General features: G+C 56.8%; 1 protein-coding gene across 3 annotated transcripts in view; it reads left to right on the forward strand.

The window, feature by feature from the left end:
* RAP1GAP2 (RAP1 GTPase activating protein 2) overlaps window positions 1-21,918 on the forward strand; it is an 84,688-nt gene that overhangs the window by 11,295 nt on the left and 51,475 nt on the right. For all 3 annotated transcript variants that reach the window (XM_076354290.1, XM_076354291.1, XM_076354295.1), the window contains one exon: window positions 9,549-9,584. In XM_076354290.1, the coding sequence (XP_076210405.1) occupies window positions 9,549-9,584 (36 nt within the window). The remainder of the gene's footprint in view (window positions 1-9,548; window positions 9,585-21,918) is intronic.

The following is a 21,918-nucleotide window of genomic DNA, read 5'->3' on the forward strand; positions in this document are numbered from 1 at the left end:
GCCTCCCCTCAGCATCCCCAGAGCAGGGACCACAGCCTCGTGTACGGCTGGTACCCACGGCTCCTGGGGCTCCCATGGAAACCCTGGTGCTTGCAGGAACCAGAGCCATTAGCTGCAGGGTCGCTGCAGCTGATGGCTCCTTCTGGGGGATGAAGTGGATGTGTACTTGCACTGGGGGCTCACTGGGCTGCAGCGCATCGCTTCTTCTGTGCTGCCAGTGCACGGACCAGCAAGCCTTGTCATCAGCCGGATAAAACCTCAGTGCCCAGGATGGAGGCACAGTCTGCCTTTCTCCCCAGGCACATTCAGCACACTTTTTCTCCCTGTTTTCTGTTCCTCGGGTTAGGGGCACCTAGAGCAGGACTGCCTTTCTTAAGAAGGCTGCTAATATGCTGAACTTTCTCGCTTTTTCTGGCCAGCTGAGCGTTTTTGCTGGGAATTAGCTCTTCATTTCTGTGTGGATGTGTTTGCAATTCTTGCTCTATTCTGCAGGCTCATCCTCCCAGTTAAACTTCAGATGTATTGAGCCCTCCCTAATGAGTTCAACAAGAGGGTTTTAGAGAAGCAAGCTGTGCAGCTCAGCTCCCCAGGCTGCCGTCTGTCCCTAAAGAACAAAGTGGCAGATCGGGCTGTTGGAAGGAGGGGGTCACGGAGTCCCCTGCAATGAGCAGCCCTGTGGCTGGCAGAGGTATGTTATGGTCTCTGGAAGCTCTCCTTGGCTTTACTGTTCTTCGGCTGGAGCTCACCTCTTGGGCGACAACCAGCGTTACCCCTCCTCAGTGCAGTGGCTGGGGCTGAGGAAGCCCCCGTGGCAGCCGGTCAGTGCTGCAGACCTGTTGGCTGTTGAGCAGTAAATAGCCACCTTTGAGAGCAAGCTGCGTTTTGTGGGAAGCTGCTGTTTAAGGCATTGAGTTTTTTACTTCATTTCACTTCAGCAGCACCATAAAGGGGAGAAAATACTGTTAAAAATATTCCATGCACTGAGTCAGAATTAATTCGGACACTGTTTTCCTTTGCTTTGTATGTTGAGGCTGATGATATGCACAGCGTGTTCTTCCTGCCAGGACAAAATCTAATATTTCTGGGTGCCTACAACCTTCCTTAGAATCATAATGGAAAGATGAATACCCTCAGCGTGCTGCATGCAATATTAAAGCACTAATGATGCAATCAGTCTCTCTTAGCCCCAGTAACAAAGGAAAGAATTATGCTGCCCTTCCTGGGCATAATTCTGCTCTGTGGGCTCTGACTGCCGAGGAGACGGCTGGGTACGCGCCCCAGCCCCCTCCTCTGCCCACGCCCGCTGCTCGTCCCTCGGCAGGGGTAGTGCCAAGGGACTACTGCCGTCGGTGCCAAGGGCTTGTGCGGGCAGAGGGTCAGCCCCGTGCTGCCGCCCACGCTGGAGCCCCTCACGAGCGGTTCACCTTTCTATGTCTGCCCAAATCGCCGGGCTGCCGCAGGAGCCCAGAGCAGCCTCTGGGGACTGGAGCAGCAGGTACCGCCTGCACTGGCTCCACCACTAAGGGTTCCGTGCTGCAGGGAGCTGGAGGCTGAATCGTGCAGCTGTGCCCACGTGCCTAGGGGCTGGTGACCTGGCTAACCCATCCTGCAGCTGGTGTGTCTGCAGGAGACCGGGCTGGCAGCTTCAGCTACCTGGGAGGAAAGTGCCTTTGGACCCTCCTTTCTTCTGCGCCGTCGGTTCATGCATTCGCCAGAACTGTGTTGCACGGACCTTTGAATGCCCCGGTTTCGGTGGTCTCGCTGGCAGCCGCAGATGCGATGTCAGGGGCAGTTCGAGGCCCGCGGTCCCCCGTTAGGTGATGGGAGAGCTGAGCGGGGGCCGTGCAGAATTAGCCTGTATTTCCTTTCATGAACAGAATCGCAGCCCAGCAGTTTGTGCTCATTAAGCTCTAATGCCGTGCAGTTGTCAGCACACTGCTGTCGGCACAGCCTCACACTCCCTCCCCTGTCTCGCTCTTTTGTTGTGCCTGGTTGGGGTGTGCGATGGAGCCAGCCGAAATGCGGGTACCTCTCCCCCACGCTGCTCCCCCCGTGAGCTGCCCTGGGGGCTCCAGGACCGGAGTTGCACTCCAGGGAGCTGCAAGTGGCTGATGCTCTGGGGGAGTTTGGTTTCATTAATTAGCTGTTAACAATGTGGCTCGCTGCCCCAGCTGTGCGGCACCCCCTCCCCAGTGCTACCAGCGGGGCTGGGGCTGCTCATCCGAGTCGGGAGCGCAGCCGGGGTAGGTCAGGGTGATGGGCTCCTGGTTCTGGCAGAGGGCCGTGGGAAATGTTAATTTTGTCTGGTGCAGATGGTACCAAGGAGGGATCCTCCCCCAGGCCTTTGTTTCTTAATTTTGGCTGATCAGTTATGATTAAGCTGTGCCTGCTCTGAAAGGAGGAGGGTTTTTGTTTCCTTTAGTTTTTCAGCCCAACTGTGTGAAATACCTCGGGGGGGGAAAGGAGAAGCGAGAAAATGTCACTGCAGACAAACTATTTCTGGATATGCTCCCGTGCAGGCGAGGTGGTGCTGGGCAGGTGCTGATGTGATACCCTGGAGCGGAGGGAGGCTGGTGGCCTCTGGGGAGTTGGAGTTGGGTCTTTGGTATATTTTTAACCTTTGCCTGGTTCAAATGCTGTTTGTCACCTGTATCTGTGGTGGCCGACATGGCCCTGGGGGGCTGCCAGACACGTGGGGATGGGGAGCAGGGAGAGCTCTGCTTCTGCCCCCGCCGGCCACTGGCATCCCCGGGCGCTGGTCCCGCTGGTGTGGGGCAAGGTGGGCTTTGTGCAGGGGCTGCCTCACACCTCTCCTGGGCAGTGGGAAATGGAGACAATTTCCCTATGGCCGTACTGAGGTCCTGCCCTCCCCAGCTCCGAAATCCCGGGGGAGGTATGTGAATCAGTCTTCGTGCTTTAGCAGAACTGTCATGCCAACAAGGCGTAAGGAAGACCTGCCAGAGTAATTTTGACCTACTGACTGTAACGACCTCCTGTTAAAGGGGAGTCTGGCCCTGCCTTGCTCCACGTCTCCCTGTCGCCCTCTCTGCTTCCATGTTGCCTCTGACAACAGCGAGTTCACGTAAGGACTGAAGTGGCAGAACAAGATGCAGTAACTGGTGCTTACAGCGCTGCAAGAGTAAATGTTTAAACGAAGAGCTGGCTGTTTTCCTGGGACTCTCCAAGTTGTTTCTGGTGTGATGCCAGCTATAGATTGATGCTTCCCATGGCTGCTGTTGCTACCTGCCACTGCACCTCTGTGTGCAGGGCTGCGCTGCAGCTGCAGCAGCTGGGTGTTGTTCTGATGCACTGCAGAGCTCGGCCATGCGGGAAAGCTCCCTGCTTTTATTTTCAGGCATGTAAATTGTAAGCAGCTCAGTAGAGCTGGGCAGAAATTAGCCGGTATAAGTGTAAGAAAGACGTAACCTGGGGGAAGATGAAGCGAGAGGATAACGTCACACTGCTATCGATGCAGAGCTTTAACACGGAGCATGCAGGCCAGAAACAAATGTGCTTCAAGCAAATGTCTGCTCCAAATATTTCATGGTACCTGAATTATGGCTTTCAAGCCTGCAGCATGTTTGTTTGGTTTTTTTTTTTTTAATAATGTCCATAAGAGCTCTAAAATGCAAAGGATTTCCATAATTTCATCCCTTTAAGGAGAGATGGCTGTGGGCAGAAAAGTAGGAGTTGAAATAGATGGATTTCAGTCCAAGCTTTTTCCCTGGAGTTGAGTGATTTCTCTTTCAAACTCTCTATCCTCCCTCCTCTTCTTTCACACATCAGACAGAATCCAAATGTCTCTCAATTTAAGGCTTTTGGGTGCTTGGATGAGAATCTGACTCCTGCAAGTGCCAAGTGCTGGGCTAAGAGCTGCCGCAAGTCCCCCGGGAGCTGCGTGAGCGAGGCACTGCCTGGCGGTGCCAAGTCAAGTGGATGTTTTCTGTGTGTGCCAGGTGTCCTTTTAAATCACCGGAGTGGGAGGTGAGTGTTCGAGTAGCTGAACCAGTAGGACCTTGGCAGTCGGAGGCTTTCCGCTGGCCTTTGAACTGTTGGGACTTTGGGAAGTGAGCTTTGGGTTCCTGTATCTTGTGAGCACGGTGGACGATGCATGGCCGAGCAACTCGTCCCCTCCTGGCTGTGGTGCGAGGCTCTGCTCTGGCATCGTGCCGGCGGCACCCGTGCTGAGTCCCACTATGGCCCTGGGGTAGAGCAGCTTCCCCCCCGTGACTGCCGAGGGGTGCTCGGGGTTCCCACCCTTCCTCCTCACTTTGACCGGAGGAGGGTGAGCCCCTGTTGCAGCCCAGGCCTGAGTGGGCGCAGACAGGCACTGGTGGCTGGTTTGGGGAGGCGGAAGGTATGAGGCCGGGGTGGCCAGGCCCCTGGACACCATGCACAGCCCCCTGGGCACCACGCGCAGCCCCCGGCACCGGGCTCACCTCCCCACGGGCTCTGCTGTGCCCTGTGATGCCCGAAGGCTGGTGTGGGGGATGGCAGCCTGTTTTCTTGGGACTTTGTGGTTGATGGAAGCTCATACCCAGCTAGAGGTCAGCATTTCCATTTAAATGGGATTTCTGAAGCCTGGCTGTTAAAGAACCGGGGTTTTCTGTGGTGGTCAGGCTGCAGACGCACACTTCAGCATTATGGAGCTGCTGGGGAACCGGAGGAGAGAAAACCCGCATGCCGCAGCTGTGCAGGGGCTGGGTGGGAGATGCCTTGCCAGGCTCCGGGGCAGCCGGGGATCTGTTTGCTGTGAAAGATGAGGTGATGGGATTTTTGCTTGTTGAGGTTTAATGCCTTTAGTGAGATGTCCCCTGAGGTGCACTGGAGGGTCAGTTGGAGGATCCCCTAGCAGGGAGCCAGCCTGGTGCAGTGAACACAGCCCTGCCATTTCGGGGACAGCCAGGGGAAAAGCCACCCCAGGAGGCAGACCTCCGCGTTGCCACCAGTGACCCTTTGCACCGGGCCCCGGAGGCCGGCTGGGCTGGCAGGCTGGGTGGGGGCAGCCCCACGGCACGATGCTTGTGGATGACGCCGTGCCCGTGGCTCTATCCCAATGCCCACGCTACCCGCGCAGTGCTGTCCGTGGGTCCTGCCATTAGGAGAAATACGATATTTGCAGTGTAAGGTTGTGAAAAGCCTGAGGCCACCAAAAAAAAAAAAAAAAAAAAAAGGAAATGACTTTTTTCTGGTGTTTGTATGTGTGTGTGCGTGTGCATGCGCTTCTGCGCTCGGGGCAGCTGACCGGGAGGCACCGGGGTCCCCCCGCCCCGGCACAGCGCCGTGCACGCCGGCAGGAAGCACCCGCCGTGGCTGTCCTCCACGCGGCTGGCACGCAGGTGCTGCTGGCCCCATCACTGCGTCCCCCCATGGCCGGAGCGCCTCGGCAGCACCGAGCCGCCACCATGTTCCAGAGAAAGCGCAGCGTCTCCTTTGGCGGCTACGGCTGGTGGGTGCCTTTCCTTTCTATCTCCCCTTCGCTACTGGGAACGTGGTGCCGCGTGAGGAGCTTTTCTTCCCTCTGTGGCTTCAGAGGAGGAAGCGCCGCGTTGCCCTCGCAGCAGAGCCCTTCCCGCTGCCCCAGGCCGGCAGGAGTGTGTGGGAGTTGGGAAGGACCTTCTTCCCCCTATGCCCGCGTGGGAGCCCAGCACAGCTTCAGCAGGCGGGTGCCGCTGTGCCCCAGCAAAGCCCCTCCTGAGCCCCACAGGTGCCAAGCAGTGAGGGGACCTCCCCAGGAGCTCGTGGTGGGCTCCCGTGCGCGTCACCTGCAAGAGCGTCCCGTGGCTCTCCCCCCACTCCTTTCTCTCGCTGCTGAGGACCTGCTGCCCGCTCCTCCTTTGCCCGGGCAGCGATGCTTACAGCCAACTTCAGCACCTTGCGGCGCGCGTGGCGAGGTCCCGCCTGGTCCATGGCAGGTTCCTGGTGCCATCGGCGCCTCCCGGAGTCATCCCTGCTCTGTCTGTCCTCAGCAGAGCACCATGGCTGCTGCCTGCACCCCGGGTTCAGAGGGACTGTTTGCTTCTCGTGTCCCTTCCCTCCAAGATGTGTTGATCTATAGGGAAATAGTTTAAGAAAATGGCACTGTTCTCCCTCTGCCCTTCCTCCAGTTTCCCTCTCTTTAAGGTATTTGATGCCTGTTCCAAGTCTGTGCTGTGTGATTGTGATTGGGCTGTGGGAACTGATGGCTGAACTGGCGATTTTGGCTGTTTGGCACTGGGGCAGAGGGTCGCTCTGCCTTCCCCTCCCCGTGCCACAGTGGCTGTAGGGGCTGGGGCTGGGCAGCCAGGAGCCCTGGGGTCTTTGGGAGGAGCGCTTGTGAAGATGGGCTTGGAGCTGCTTGAAACCTACTGGGGGAAATGCTGAGTAACTGAGAGGGTTGTGGGAGGGCGGCGAACTTGTCGAGGGTTTCAGGGTTTCGGCAAAGTCTCCTGGGAATAGAAGCACACACCTTACTGAAGCCAAGCATTTTGTCTCAGCTGGATTTTTTTTTTTTTCTTTACATAAAAATGGGAAGGAAGCACTCCGATAAACTTCTGTACAAATAAGTTTTGTGAAATGTGCGCTCATTTTGTGGCAGAGATAAATTGCAGCTCTTGGGCCCTGCAGCTGCCATTGGGAGCGGTGGCTCTGGGGCCCTGACCACGCCGGGTGCATCCCGGGAGCTGCTGCTGTCGACAGTTTCCCGCTGCGATGGAGCAGAGCCGTTACCCCCCTTTGCAGGGGTGTTCGGGGCTGTCTGGGCTTTGTTCAGTTGTTTTCCTTATGCGCTTTGGCAGTTGCAGGGAAAAGACGACCACGAGCAGGAGAGTCATGCAGGAAAATGTGGTCTGCTGGCTGTTAGGGGGCTGTGCCGCTGTCGCAGTCTGGGCTGGGGGGGAAGTGGTGTGAGGGCTTTCCTTTAAATATCAGCACTGGTGTCTGTACAGTGAGAAAGACAGGTTAGGGGGTACGGGGAGAGCCCTGTTCTCCGTGCTCCACGGGGGGAGCTCCCAAGTGGGGTCGCTGCACAACTCCCCAGGGGCCCCTGGGGAAGACACCCCTCACAGTCATGCGTAGCCCGGAGAGCGCCGTGTGCAGCCGGGAAAACGCTTCCTCGGGTGTTTACGGGAAAGGAAGGGACCTGCCGCAGCCCTGTACCTCCATCTGCATCTTCTCACGGCTGCCCGGGGCCCGCAGCCGACACACCCTTCCTGTGGGGACCGTGGGTGGGGTGGCCGGGCACACCCAGCCACGGCTGTCTGTAGCTGCAATCGCTATTTCCAGCCCTCCACTGGAGTATAAATCGTTTTTTTTTTTTTCTCTCTACCGGCTGCATCTGCTGCCAGCGAGGTGCCGGGAGGAGCATGCTTCTCCTGGGGTGGCAGATGCGGTGCCACCGCTCTTGGAAGTAGGGATGCACATTGCAGGCGATGCAAAGCCGTGGCGTGTGCAGCCCCGGGAGCTGCCACCCCAGCCCTGCCCAGCTCCCTGCCTGCACCCCCTTCCCGGCTGCCTGCACCCCCTTCCCCTCCCCACCCAGTGACCGATGTGGGTGCCAGCCTCCTCCCCTCTGCTCCCGGGCCATCGGCACCCAGCTGGTGTTGGCTGCTCCTTTCCCCTGGGCGCTGCACGTGGTGGCGGTGGGGGGAGGCACCCCCTTTGCTGGTGCTGCCGGGGCTCGGGGAGCCCCAGGGCTGTGCGGGGGCGTGCAGGAAGGAGGCTGGACTGAGGCGTGGGGTGTTTCACTTCACCCCACCTCAGGAGGGAGCGCAGGGCAAGGCCTGACAAAGCGGCTCTTGTAACTTAGTCATATTGCAACTGCGGTTTCCCTAGCAGAGGGTTTTCTTTCTTGTGTTTCTTTTTTTGTTGCTTTTTTTTTTCTCTCCAAGAGGCCAAATAACAGCAACTGATTTTTCTTCCTGCGGTTCCAGATGAAGCCGCACGGTGCAGCTCCCTGCTCCAGCACGGGTCCTGCAGGAGCTGCCCCAGACACCCGCTGTCCCCGTGGCCCATTTGCATCTGTCACCGAGTTTGGCAACAGCTATTTACACCAGCATGCTTTAATGTTCAACTTGATTTAATGATCAGCAAGGTCTGTGGACAGGCTTGTTAAGTATTAAGTGACAATAGTGGGTGCCCTGGGTCTATTTTTAGGAGCAGTGGCATGCTGGCTGTCTGGGAGCGGAGCACGGGAGCTGGTGTTTGGGGAAATGCCTGGGATGAAGTTCCTGTGGCCTTGGGGTTTTGCGAGTGCGATGTCGGTCTGAGCAAGAGAGGGACCCAGGGAAGGGTGATGGTGTGTGCAGGCAGGGTGGGCAGGAGGTGCCGGCGTTGAGCTGGGGTGTGCAGGGTGGCTTTGCCCTTGCCCATGGGGAGCGGGGACACCCCGTGCGCAGTTCCTGCTGTGTCTGCCCCGGTGGCGGCTCAGCCTGTGGCACGGCGTGCCGGGGATCTGGCCCCGCTGCGTCACCCGCGGGTGCAGCCTCCTCGTGATAGAGAAGTTCAGCCTGGCAGCGGAGGGAGGTAAAGCTGTGAGTAGAGGGGAAACCGCATTTCTGCAGCCTTGCCGTGTCCCCTGTGATCGCAGTGCAAATCAAGTGGGGTTTTGGGGTTTTTTTTTGGTGGTGGTTTTTTTTTTTTGAGATGTGGAATTAATTCCATGTGGCAGATAACAGAGCATTTGCAATGACTGCCAAAAGACATAATTTTGCATTTTGAGACATTACTGTGATTTGTATTAATTAATATTAATATGACTTTAACCACAATGATCCTGTGGAGATAGGCACTTATTAATGGTGCCAAATAAAGAAGTGAAGTGACTGGGGCTCCCGGCCCCGTGCGAGCTGGCCAGGGCTGGGAGCGATGGGGCTGCTCTGTGTTCCCTCCGTCTGGGGTTCCTGGCGTGGGTGCTCGCAGCAGCTGCGGGCGGGTGAGTGGGTAAGCGAAAGGGTAAGTCAGCGGCTGCTGCCCGGGTGGGGATGGCGCAGCCCTGCAGGGATGAGCCTGAGCTCATGCAGCGAGGCAGCGAGCAGGCAGGTATGGAAATCCTCCACCGTGCTGTATCCTTATCCCTTCCCCGTTGGACTGGGCTTCTCGTAATGCTGCAGGGTCGAGTTTGCAGGGTTTGGTGTGATCTTCCCGGCGCATCGGGTCTGTCACAGGTCTGTTGTCTTTAAATATGTGTTTTGTGAGAGGTGTGGGACCAGTGCTTTGGAGAGAGCTTGGACATGGATAAATGTCCTCCTCTGCTGCCCAGTTCACCTCTGGCATTTCAGGTGCGGAGGCAACAGTTCTCCACTGGTCACCACCAGGAAATAAGTAGGGGGATTTTGTTTTACTTGCTGCCAGGCTTAAGTTTGGGTTAAATTTTTGTTGATTTTGTTTTCTGGTCAAGTCTTTCTGTGGTGACCATCATGTCAGCCAGACCGATGGCACTGCCAAAGGAGATGCTGGGGTCGGGTTTGCCAACAGCCCCCGGTACCCAAGTCCGGAGGAGGGACAGCCCTCTCATCTGCGTCTGGAGCCCCCTGCACCCGCAATAACACGCTCCTCTGCTTTCTCCCCAGGATCGACAAGACGATGCTCGCCAGCCTGAAGATCAAGTGAGTACCCACACTCTTCTCTCGCGTAAAGTGTGAGATATGCAGTGCTGAGAGATGGCTTTGTGCGTGGAGGATGGTTTCTTGTTAGCTGGGCTGTCTTCCCAGTTCCAGCTCTGTGCAGTGGTAGACCAGCCACATCTACCTGTTCCTGGAGATGTGTTTGTGCATGTCACACAGCCCGTTCTCCTGTCAAGTCCAAGGTGATTCAGGCACTGGGTGATTATAATAAATGCAACAACACAATCGCTGTATGATCGGTGGGTTAAGGCACGCATGGTGCAATTCACGGGGCACCAGCTCTGCCTTGGGAGGGATGGGGGTGGGAATCGGCAGGATGGGCTGCCACCAAGCTTCTGGCTGTAAATTCACTGAAGTCTGGGGTTTTTTTATTTTGTTTTTGAATCTTGCAGTCTGGAAACGGGGTGGGTGTTGGTGGGATCAGGGGTGCCTGTGTTTGTTACCCAGCTCCTGCTCCTGTGCTGCTGCGGGGGCTCTGGGCGTTGCTCTGGAGGGGCGAAGATGCTCTTGGGGCCCAGGAGGGTCTGTGAGCCAGTGGTGTGGCTTGGTGGGTCCCTCTTGGGTTTGCCATGGACTTGCTGAAAGCTGGCAGTGTGGGCTGTGTGGCTCCTGGCGAAGTGGCTGCTGGGCCAGATCCTGCTTTGTAATGGAGCGAGGTGTGCGGGATCACCACCCCTGCTGGAAAATGTCATCAGCTGGATGGGGAAGAGCAAGCGAGAAACGGCTGGGAATGGTGGTACTGATGCTCGCTGTTCTCCCGGTGCGTGCGGCTGTCTGGGACCTGCCTCCCATTCCCACCGGGCCTTGCCCTCCCGGCTGCGTGACCGGGGGGCCGATCCCTTCCCTCCCGCCGCGCTGGATCCTCCCCTCTCCCCAGTTTCTGGGTAAGCTTCCCAAGCTGGGGGTTTTCCATTGCAAGCACACGCGCAGCCCCGGCGCTGTCGGCATAACCGTGTGCTAATATAGAAATATTCTGGCCAATCCTCCCTTGAGCTCAGGGTAATGTGTATGTGTAACGGCCCATGCGGTTTCCTTCTATAATCATTACTTGTGCAAATTATTCATTAATGGAAAAGTATACAGAAAGCCTTGGGGGAACCTGCTGCCTGAATGAGCCTGCAAATGCCCATTGTAAACAGCACAACAGAAATGCTGCTGCTAAGCTCATTGCTCAGGTTTTTGCTGAACTAATGAGGAGTTTAAATCAATGTTTACTGCTTTTGGGAGTGGAGGGAAATCTCAGTGGACTTTCCTTTTCCCGTGGAGCTGAGAAGGATTTAACTGCTCCTGGTACGCCGCTGTATGCTGTGCCCCGACTTTGTTTCGGGACCCATGCAGCAATTCTGCTGCAGAAATACCATTTAACCTTCTCTGCCTACCATGCCGGGCAATTAGTGCTGCACTCGGAGCGCTGTGCCGGGGCATGCTGCTGCACTCCTGCTTGGGCGGGGGTGGGGGTCTGGGGCCACATTTCTCTCTCCCTCCCTCCTGTCCTGGCCAGAGGAGGGGGTTTGCTCAGGGCGTTCGATGAGCATCCACTGGAGTTGTTTTATTGCCGCTATTTGCAGCTGATGCTTTCCACAGCCTCATAATGCTTCTGGTTTGTGGACAGATTGCTTCATTAAATAGCTCTGTAATTGGGGCCCAGCCAGAGACACATTAGATATTTGTAAAAGCTTTTTAAAAAAAAAAAAAGTTTTGGTTTTCTAATGCCCTCTTATTATTGCTGCAGCCTTCTGGCTAAGATACCAGGCGTAGGCAATTTTCTTCACTGTATAACTTGTTAACAAAAAGACAAGCTGCTTTCTGCAAGCCAAGGAACCCTTCACGAAGCCTTGTGCATGCTGCAAACATCAATATTGACTTGCAGAAACCTGGCAGGGGAGGAATAGCGTGTCGTGGTGGATGTGGCTCTGAGCTTTTGGCTGCAGAGGGGGTCCCAGTGCGGCTGGGGGGCTGCAGGAGCCTCCGCCTGAGCCCGCCCCTTGTGCCTGGGATGAGGGCTGTTCACTGGGGCAGCATCGAGCCCCTCCGTCCCAGGGGAGCGTGGCGGAGGGGAGCAGTGGGCTGCGCGTCCCAGCGGGCTCTCGGGGGGTGAGAGCGAAGGCCGGATCCTGTGCAAAGACGTTATTTGGTGAAACTGAGCGCTGCAGCGGGAGGGCGTCAGCACGAAGCTGGGCTGCAGGACGCTCCTCTGCCTGCTGCTCTTGTCGCTCGTCATAATAAACTCGCACACGCAGGTGGCACCAGAGCATCAAAGTGGTTTTCCCTCTGTCTGTCTCTCCTTTTTCTTTTTTAATTTGGGTTTCATTAGTTCCTATGGTAACCATGAATATGTCTGAGGGACTCAAAACCGGAGAGAATGAGTAGACGTTGCAGAGTGGGAGTGTCGGAGGAGAGGCGATGGATGGGGAGCCCTGGCATTGCAGTCAGGGGCTCAGCTGGCCCCCTTTGGTGACGGGCAGCGTGGGGAGGTACCGGGGCCGCACTCAGGCAGGGAAGGCGCTGCAGAGGACCGAGCATCCCCGGGCGGCCGCTGAATGGCCACGTTTGCTGCTCAGCCTCTGAAATGCCCAGGAAGCTCTGGTGAGTTTGGGTCTGGCTCTGCCTCCGGGAGCTGTGCCCGTGCCCTGCCAGGGCAGAAGAGTCTGAAAGCGTTGGTTCTCCAGCGGGGAACTTCTGTGCCCTGTCCCACCACTCTGGGTTTAAATGTGCAGCTGCAACGGGCTGTCCCTGGCTCTCAAAAACTGCTGTTCTGGGGCAGGAGAGAGCTGAGTTTCTGGCTGCTGTGGGCAGCCGTGGGCTGCTCTGGAGAGCTCAGGCATGCTCCCACCTCGCGTGGCTGGGGGCTGCATTTGGGAAGCCTTGCAAAGCGCCCAAAAGCAGTATATGGGGGATGGAGAGTCTGGGAGAGGGCTTGGAAATACTCTGCTCGCTGGTTTTGGGGGGTGCATGTCTCCAGGGGTGGCAGCAGGAGCTGGTGCTGCGGGGCTTGGGTGCTGGGAGACGGGCCAGGGCTGCCAACAGCTGCTGGGACCGGGGCCAGCCGCAGGGTGTTGTGAGATGGAGACCGAGGCACTTGTACAGTAAACGGGATTTGGCATGTGTGGTCCCAGGATTTTGGCATGGAACAATTCCATCACGATCCCTGTTTTTCTGTTAAGTTTTTTTTATTCCTTACCCACTTCATGGGAAGGTGCTGGGGGCAGCTGTACTCCCCAGGCTGGCAAAAGGGGCATTACGTCCAGAAGCAGCCCTCCAAACCTTGGCTTGGTGCCGGTGTTTTCTTGTATCGCGTCAAGTCTCTGCAGAAAGCTAGCAGCGTCTCTGGGATCGCGGGGTGCTCCTGTGGTGCCCTTAGTGCTCCTTGGGGCATGGCTTCATGCAGAGCTTGTAAAACATGGTGGAGTTTGAGGTCAGGTCATGCTGCCGGGGAAGGGAAGAGCTGAGCCAGACAGCAGCTAAACCCACTTAGTGAGCGGGGAGGTCACCCTGGAGGAAAACTTCAGCCTATCAAAGGATCTTTGCATATCAAAAATCAGCCCCAGCCAGATGAGCTTGCCTAGTGAGCTTGTTTGCTTCTCACAACTGCCCTGCGCTAACCCCACAGCAAGTGCAGGGGTCCCAAGGGGCCTGGCACGGACCCCCGAGCCCCCTCTGCGTCAGGAAATCCTCGTACTGGGGACGCCAGAGGTGGGAAGGTGCAATGGGGACGGACTTGTGGGGACTTTCTTCTGATGGGGATGAACCCGTGGGGACCCTGGACAGGGTTTCCTCCTCTGTCCAGCCAGACTTCTCGGGAATGAGCTGGTTGGGTGATGTCCCACGCAGGAGGCTAGCCAGCCCTTTGCCTGCTGATGGCTCCTCAGCCCTCTGCGCTCTGGTTATTTTCTCTTTGGTATCACCAGTGGGATGTACAGAGAAACGACAGAATATTTAAAAAAAAAAAAAAAATCAATAAAAAAAGTCCCTCCTTCAGGCAAAGAGTCACCTCTTGCTTTAGCCTTATAAAGCAAAAATAGCAATGAAATAATCACGTCTCTGTGGAACAGAGGGGTCTTGTACACCAATTAACTGAGAGTCAGTGTGGGTTCAGCCAAAATTCACATGAAAGAGCATGTGATGCTCATCTGATGATGGTAACAGCGGTGGAAGGTAAAGGTGGGAAGAGAAGAGATGAAAGATTTACTTGACCTTCGTAAAACAAGCTGTGTCCAGGCTTGAGGCTCTTTAATATTTGATGGGCCAGAGCTGAGTTAATGGGAAGATGTGGGAATGATTTAGCTTATTGGCGGTAGCTGCATTGACTATTGTAGTAATCTCGGAGGTTTGCGCTTAGGTCCTGTGAGGACAAGGTCTGGAGAGCAGATTGTGTCTAAGTAAATTCCTTTGACTTTATCACCACCTTTTGAAACGGATAATTGCATGCAAATGTATGTTTTGCAATTATACTTTAGCTGTAGTAGCATACGCGTTACGTGCAAAGAGAACGCTATCAAAACTACTGCAAAGCAGCCGTCTGCAGCGAACAGGGGAGGTGGGCAGGCTTCCTATTTCATTTGATTTGTAACTGCTTATCGCCGGGGCCACTGAGCCTGCCGGGTGAAACCTCCTGCAGCGACTCCCTCCCAGCCGGCGTGCCAGGGGAGGCAGTTATCTCAGCTCTGGTGCAAAAATGAAAGAGAACTGAGCCTATGGGGCTGGTGTGCGAAGGATGCCCTGGGACTCTGAGCAAACTTTAAAATCAGTTAAAATCAGTGCTGGGGCTGGAGGGGCAAAACGAGGTATGGGCTGGTCCAGGCTCCCAGCCGAGTGCTGGGCAGAGTCTCTAAATGGGTCTGTGCGCGGATGAGTGTTAATTGGGCACCCAGCTGAGGTGAAGGTTGTTTAATATGCATCGCCCCGCCGGCTTGGACGCTCTTCTCACCCTGGAGTGATGCCTCTCCCTTTCTGATGTTGCTGTTGTCAGTTATATTAATTTTTATTGATGTGCATGTGGCTCATCTAATCACAGAAAATTCTTCTGAGCTTTTCCTAAGCCATCTTTCTCGGTCCCGACTCTAATCTCACCCTGATTTTTTGTAAAGTTTTGCTGGAAACTTAAACCATCCGTGATGGGACACGAACCTCACAGGTGTCGGGTGGGTTCCTGCAGGGTTTCCCCTGTGTTCATGTGCCAGCGAGGGGCAAGGAGGCAGAGTGCACCCTGAAATGGTACAGTCCCTTCAAAATGATGGTGTAAACCCGGTTTACCTCATTTAAGGTTTCCCCAGCCAAGCTGCTGCTCTGCCTCCTCTCCTGGGAGATACCTGTTGCACCGTGGGCATGCAGGGCAGTGGAAGCTTGGAGGCACGTGGCCAGACACAGCATCCCAAGCAAAATGAGTCCTTGTGTTGGTGGCAGGTCTCGTGCTCACATCCCTGCTGGGACGAAGCCCCTCATGAGTGCCAGGGAGGCTGCAGGCGTGTGGCTGGGGACGGTGACAGGTCCCTGTTGCTGCTGTGGGTGCTGGCTGCCACCGTCCCTGCTCACCGTCTGCTGCCTCCGAGCTGTCTCCTGCACATTTGGGCCAGCCCTCGCCAGTGCTGGGGGAATTGAGGGCTGCACAGATAAATGTCAGCACTATCCTCATGCAGACCTGAAGTGATGGCTCTGCCAGGCAGGAGACGGGCTGGCGGGGGGAAGGTGAAGCACCTGCACCCCTGGGCTCCCAGTGCAAATGGCCAGCGGGTGGCTGGAGCTGCCCCGGGCTTTGGCTGCGCCGGATCCAGATTTGAGTCCTTCACTGATTCAGTGATGTTTTGGTGGTTTTTGTTTGTGGTGGTTTTGTTTTATTTTTTTTTTAAAAACGAAACAAAAAAACCTCTACTCTGACCAGGTTTGGGCATGTATCCAGACCCAGGCGGTACGATTCGATCCTTCTCTTCTGGGAGGAGGAGATGGGCATATGTGAAAGGATTTCCCAGTCCTCCTTTATTTGCAGTGCAGATACAAACAAGCTGGGAGAGGCAGCGGGTCGCTGCGGTGCGGGACCACCCCGGGGCCTTTCAGAGGCTCCTTCCCAACCCGGCTGCAGCCCGCGGGTGCTCGGCCAGGGCTGTCGAGGCTGGGACTCCTGCCCATCCCCGCGGTCCCCACTGGTGATTCCCTGGCTGAAGCCTCTTCCCAGGCGTGCCAGCAGTCGGCACACGAGCACTTGGCTTGTCGCTGCTGCTTGTTCCCGCTGTGAGTGGATAAAAGCGAGGGGAGCCCAGGCATCGGGCTTTGGGGTCCTGCTGCTGCGTGGTTGAACAGGGGTGGCTGTCCTCCCCTTCGAGGGGGTTTCTGTCTGTTAGTGACCAGGCTGCTGCGAATCCTGTCACCTAGTTCACGCCGTGAGTCGCTCTGTGGCGGTTGCCCCTCTGGGCCCTGGTGTGAGCGATGAGCGGGGGCTGCAGGAGATGGGGCAGTGCTTGGTGCCCTCGAGGGGAGCAGGGACCGGGTGCTGGCTTTGCCTCTGCTCCTACCTGGGGGGTCCTGCCCAGCGCTGCGCCCTGGGGACCCTTGCAGCAGTGAGCTGTGCTGCCGGTCCCCGCATCCCGGCATGCGCTGCCTGTGCATCCCCAGGCTGGAGATCTTCAGCACGGGGAAGCAAAGGTGGGAGTCAGTAATTTAAAAGGAGGAATGTAAAACTAGCGACACTGGGGTGAAAGTAGGGCAGTGCGTCTGGGGGCTTGAGTGAATCATCAGCCAGCTCTTAATGCTGCCACTTTATTTGCTTTTCATGCAAAGAAATTAGTCTGTCAGCTCTGTTTTTGTTGCCAGTTTAGGGTCCGGTGGCCTGTGGATGAGCAGGTCAGCACTGTGCCATCGCCCAGCCGGGGCTGCGGCGGGTCCTGGTGCCAAGCAGCACCGCCCAGGGTGGGCAGGTGGGTGGCCGCAAGGCTGCTCCCTGAGCCCTGGCTGGAGCTTGGCTGCGGTGCTGGCACCTCGGTCACTGCAGAGCCGGGCTGAGTGGGTCCCGCCGCCTTGGGAAGGGCCTGTCCCAGCCCTGGCCACTTCTGTGAAATCTGGGCTTTGCCCTCACAGCAGCGCTGGCTGCCGATCTGAGATAGGGGCGGTCCCGTCCCGCGTGGGTGCTGCGCCGGGGCTTGGCCCTGCCCTGCCCGGGAATGGCCTGGGGGTGCAGAGACACCCCTCATGGCCCCAAAATGCCCTTTGCTGCCGCTGAGCCCCTGCTGCTGGAGCCGCGTGCTCGCTGGGGCCATGAGTAGGTGCTGCTGATGGGCAGCGCTGCCCTTCTGCCCACGAGCTTGCGATGGCCACAGTAGGCTATGCTGGGGGTTACAGCTGATGTCCTTAGTCAGGACAGAAATGGATCTTGGGGTTTCTTTTGTTTTAGTGGTGGTTCTTCTTTTGTGACTAACGATAAACCCAAGCAGGGCGAGTGCCAGGGCAGGTGGTGTCTGCCTCTGCCCCTTGCCCTCTGGCATGCTTGGGGGTGAAGGGAAAGGGCTTCTCCCTGCGGAGCGCTGACGCAGCACTAGGGTTTGGATGTTGTGGCTGTGCTGGGGTGATTCACCGGGCTGGGGGCAGCAGCTGGTGGAGTTCAAACAGCATGGCATCACATTGACACCACGTTCAAGTGCAGAACCACCAGCAAAAATCACATCTATTTTCTAGAGGGGAAAAACAACCTGGGAGATGGGAGCCTTAATGATATCCTATTTTCTTTATGGACAGAAGTGACTTTCAGTGGGTACAAGAGCTGCTCTTTTTGCTGAGGCATCGTATAATTTTAGGAAGAAAAATTGAGAAGGGTCTGAGGAGCTTTGGTGAGGTCTGGTCAAGCAGAGGCACAGCTTGGCGGAGGCCAGTGCCCCCCTTGTCTTCATGGCCCCAGCAGCGAGGATGAGCAGGGCCCCAGGAGCCACCCTGGAGCTGGGGGCACTGACCCTCCATTCTGCAAAGAGGGGAGCGTTTGGAGCCCCAGGGCTGCCACTGCTGCTTGGTAACCTGCTGCACCAGCTGGAACGGGCACCAACGCAGTACCAGCCCTGGGCAGCTGCTGGCACACAGGCACCGGTGGGAGAAGGATGAGCTGGAGGGGTCAGTCTTTGCTCATCAGCTCCCAGCAGTGCTGGGGTGGGTGCTGGACCAAGGGTCCCCCGTGAGCAGCATCGCACGGCCGGTCACCATGCGTTGTGTTGCAAAGGACCCTCGTATGGGTGGTACTGCTGTGGTCAGGAGGTGACAAACAAGGACACGCGGGAGATGGTGGCCAGAGGACGGGTGGTCAGGGAGCGGCAGGGAGCAGAGCGCAGCCCAGCCGGGGGTGCTCGCCCTGGGACGTGAGCAGTGGCAGGGGCACAATCAGCCCTGCCTCGGCCAGCCCCAGGGCTGGCTGAGGATTTACAAAATCTAGCCAGTCCCAACGTCTCCCCCCTATCTCTGGTGAGCAGGCGGGAGCGCTTCCCTCTTCGTGGAAGGGCGGTTATCACCCCGGCCGCCCCCGAAGACACCCAGCCCCGCGCCCATGCAGCATCCTTGCAGCACATTTCAAAGCCTGCCTGGGACGGAGGAAGTTTTCCCAGGAGGAGAAAGGTGCTGTCAGCTTTGAGGACTTGAGGTGTTTCAGCCATTTAATCTGGTAAGCCTTATCTGTATAAAATTTGGCGGGGGGGGGGGGGGGGGAGTTGGCTACTGGCACAGCTCCACTGATGCTCCTGCCCTGGGAGACTTCCCTTGGTATTTGGCTAGCCACTTTCCTCTCAGTGGCTTGCAGTAGATATTTGGGTTTTTTTGGGGGGTTTATTACTGCAGAAACCCCGGCTATAGAGCGGAGGCAGTGGGCTGGGATCCGGTGATGCAAACGCCGCTTCCTGGCGACGTTGGAGGTGGCGCAGCGTCGCGTTCTGCTTGGGTGCTACCCAGTCCCATATGTTAAAATGTTGTTGTTGCTGTCAAAACAGCCTTCGCATATTTAAAGCTAGATTATCCACAATTACATCTGCCCAGAGGACTTAGCAACCCCACGTGGGTCTATTTTTAGCTCTGTTTCAGAACTAATAAACTGTGCTGGTTTATATATCTTTCCTCCTGCCATATTTATAGCCTGTCAAAATAGGAGCTGTTTGCAGACAATCGAAAGGCGGCCGCTCAGAAGAATAACAGCCTTCTAAAAGCAAATATTGTTACGATGCGGGGAGGGAGCCTTAATGGCTGGAGTGATAGAGACACCATCTGCCTGCGGGTGTGCGCTCCCAAATATCCGGGTGTGCAGGAGGACTGGGTTGTCTGGGAGCCGAGGGGCGCAGCTGGGGCTGCTGCGGGGCTCACTCGGGGCAGGGTCCCCGGCCGCTGGTGAGTGCCGGAGGTTCAGAGGGGCATTTGTCCTGCTCGGCATGCTCGCTGGCCTCCCCTTCGTCGTGGCCATGCGTCTGCTTGCCACCAGGGTGGGTGCTATTTGGGGAGCACAAGCAGCCCCGACTCTGCTGAGCCAAGGAGCCCAGAGCAGGGCAGGGAGCCCTGGCGCGGGAGCACAGGCACTGTGCCAAAACCTGTGGTTTGTTCCTGATGATAATTTTGTTAATTACTGTAGTGCTCCCGCTGGCTGTCGCTTTTCCTTCTAGTCAGCGGGGTCCCGGCCTCCCGGCGGTGACCAGCGCCGGCGAGCCCCGTGGTGCAGCAGGGATGGGTGGCTGCTGGCGCTGCGCCTGGTGCCCGGGAGCTGCCCGGCAGCAGTCCCATGCAGTGGGACGGTTCGGTGCCGGACGGTTCCAGCAGGGCCTGTGGTCCCTGTCTGGAAATGGCCCTCTCCGTCTCCAGTGTTTTATTTCCAGTGGGGCTCGTGATGCTGTTTTTGCACTCGGTTAGCAAACACCAGCGTCGGTGTTGGACCTGTATGATATCCGAGGACCTCGCATCTTCCAAAGCCTGTTGTAAAACCCTGGCTCGGCTCAGACTCCCACCCAGAAGAGACATGTAGAGGCTTGACAGGTACTCGAATAGGTCAGAGCTACATTATGAAGTCTCTGTGAAGACTCAAAGGTCACTCCTTTCAGACACCATCCTGTCTCATTCCTCTCAAAGGTTACCAGTGTCATGCCAGGGACTGCGACAGCTCCTTCCTCCTACAAGCAATTTGATGTTAATCCTCTACAATTTGGAACACAGAGCTTAATGTTCTCTTCCCTGAGATGACACAGGTTACATTGCTCAGTGACGTGGAGGTGATAACCAGCTGTCCCGGCTGCACCGGGGGCTTGGAAGTGGGGTAGGTTTCCATCAGGTCTTCATTGGAGCTCCAAAAACCCAGTGCAACTGTGTTAGCCGAGCGATTCGCTCTTCGCTTGCATGTTAAGCTCAGGGACAGGGAGGTGTGCTGACAGGCAGGAGAATGAGAATGTGATGGTAAGAAGTACAGCATCAGACCGGGGATCTGTGTCGGCTCCCTGAGAGTGCCAGTGCTCAGGGAAAGACTGAGAAACGGGACATGTAAGTCCTTTTATCTGAGATGCCAATCCCCTCACGGGCTCTCTGCAGCCCAGGCTGGTGGGAAAGGAGAGTTTTCCTTTCCACTGCATTTGTACCATTGCCCATGACCGCTGCTGTGGCTGAACGTGGTCACGGCGGCTGCTGCCTGTATGTACAAAAGATGCTGCCTTGACCAGGGCACTCCCGTGCTGCTACAGGCACATCTCCTCCTAGAGAGGACAAGCAACCATCCAGAGACCCTATAGCGGTATGGGCAGCGTGCACGTGGAGCCGGTACGGAGCAGGTACCCCTCTGTCCACTCTCCCTCACGTGCAGGTGTGGATACCAGCTGCCAGCAAGAGCTTGTGCCCAAGGGCATCGTACCCTCTGCTTCCCAAAGCCCCGGCACACTTAATCCAGGTCTCTTGCTCCCGATCATTGATGATGTTGCACAGTGTGAGGTGATTTAACGAGGAAGATGGTCGGTATCCAGCTAACAACTGCATCATTTTCTACCTTTTTGATCTGGAGCAAGAGGCAAGGAAAAAGCTGTAGAGCAATAGAAACCCATTTCTGAATGTGATCGACTTCAGCACATTCCCTATGTGTCATGTGTCACTGAGATAATACCTGTGTTTTAGCTCCACAAATTATATGTCTTTTAATGCTCTCACATCAAACAAGGTGTCTGAGGGAGATGGGTAATCGAGATGGTGGCGTCTCCTGGGGGAGCCGCCGAGGGCTGGGGAGCTGCTGGTCCGGCTGCTGCCCTCCGTGGCACCAGGACGTGTTCCTGCACGAACCGATGACCACCCCTTGCAGTTCACCACTGGTGAGTGCAGCAAAGCAGGGCTCTGATCTCCCCCTGAGGTTTCTAGAGGTAGAAAGTGTTTCTCCCTACACAGCACCCGTCTGCGGTGCTGCCTGGGTGCTGGCACTGCTCCCGCGGGGTATGGGAGCTCATCGCAGCATGGATTCATGCAGAGGCAGCTACGATCCCTCCCCGTCACCAAAACACCCCAGCATCAAGGGAAGTCGAGGCCCAGAGACAGCACGAGATCTTTCCAGGGCTCCCATGGCCACCCGTGGCAGTGCCAGGCTAGTCATCCTTGCAGGCTGCCATCTCCCTGTCACGCCTTTAGATTAACTTGTCCCTCCTGATCCTTTCCTTGGTCTGGGGGGGGGGGCTGCTGCTGTGGCAGTGGGGGGCTTGGGAGATGGAGTGACGGCGGTGCTGCTGCCCTGTCGAGGGGGATTAGAGAGGCCCAGGCGCGCACTCTGCTTGTCTGGGGCTCCTCTTTTACATAATGCGATTAGCGCCTCTCTGGAGCAGCCCCTCCTGAGCCAGCTGAATATTCAGCATTGCCACCAGGATCTGCATTTGCAGCCACCAGCTCTTCTGCTCGCTCTGCCCAGGCAAGGACTGGCTCCCAGCCCGTGCTGGCCACAGCTGCAGCCCACCTGCGCTGGACCCCGTGCAGTACTGGTGTGCCCGGCAGTGCCAGGGGCTGCTGTGGTTGTTCAGGCACAAGTTAAGCAAAACCCTGCCCTGGGGTCAGTTTTAATTGCAGCAATCCCATGCCTGGGTTTTAGGCTGTGCAGTGTGGGACTGGCAGCACCGTGCTGCATCCGATCCCTTCAGCGGATGCTTTGGGATGTTTAATGCGGCTCTTACAGGGATGGGGCTGAAGTGGTGGCTTTCCGCAGCAGCTGGGCTCAGGGACACGGACCAGCATCACCTGTTGCTGTAGGAGGAGCAGCACTGGCCAGCTCCGCGCCTTTCCTGGCGTTCCCCTGCCCATGGCTGATAAGAGCCCATGCAGGGTGGAGGGCGGCTCTCCCCAAAACACTGGGCTCCAG

The sequence above is a fragment of the Aptenodytes patagonicus genome, chromosome 17 (genome assembly GCF_965638725.1).
Source record: "Aptenodytes patagonicus chromosome 17, bAptPat1.pri.cur, whole genome shotgun sequence".
Classification (NCBI taxonomy): Eukaryota; Metazoa; Chordata; class Aves; order Sphenisciformes; family Spheniscidae; genus Aptenodytes; species Aptenodytes patagonicus.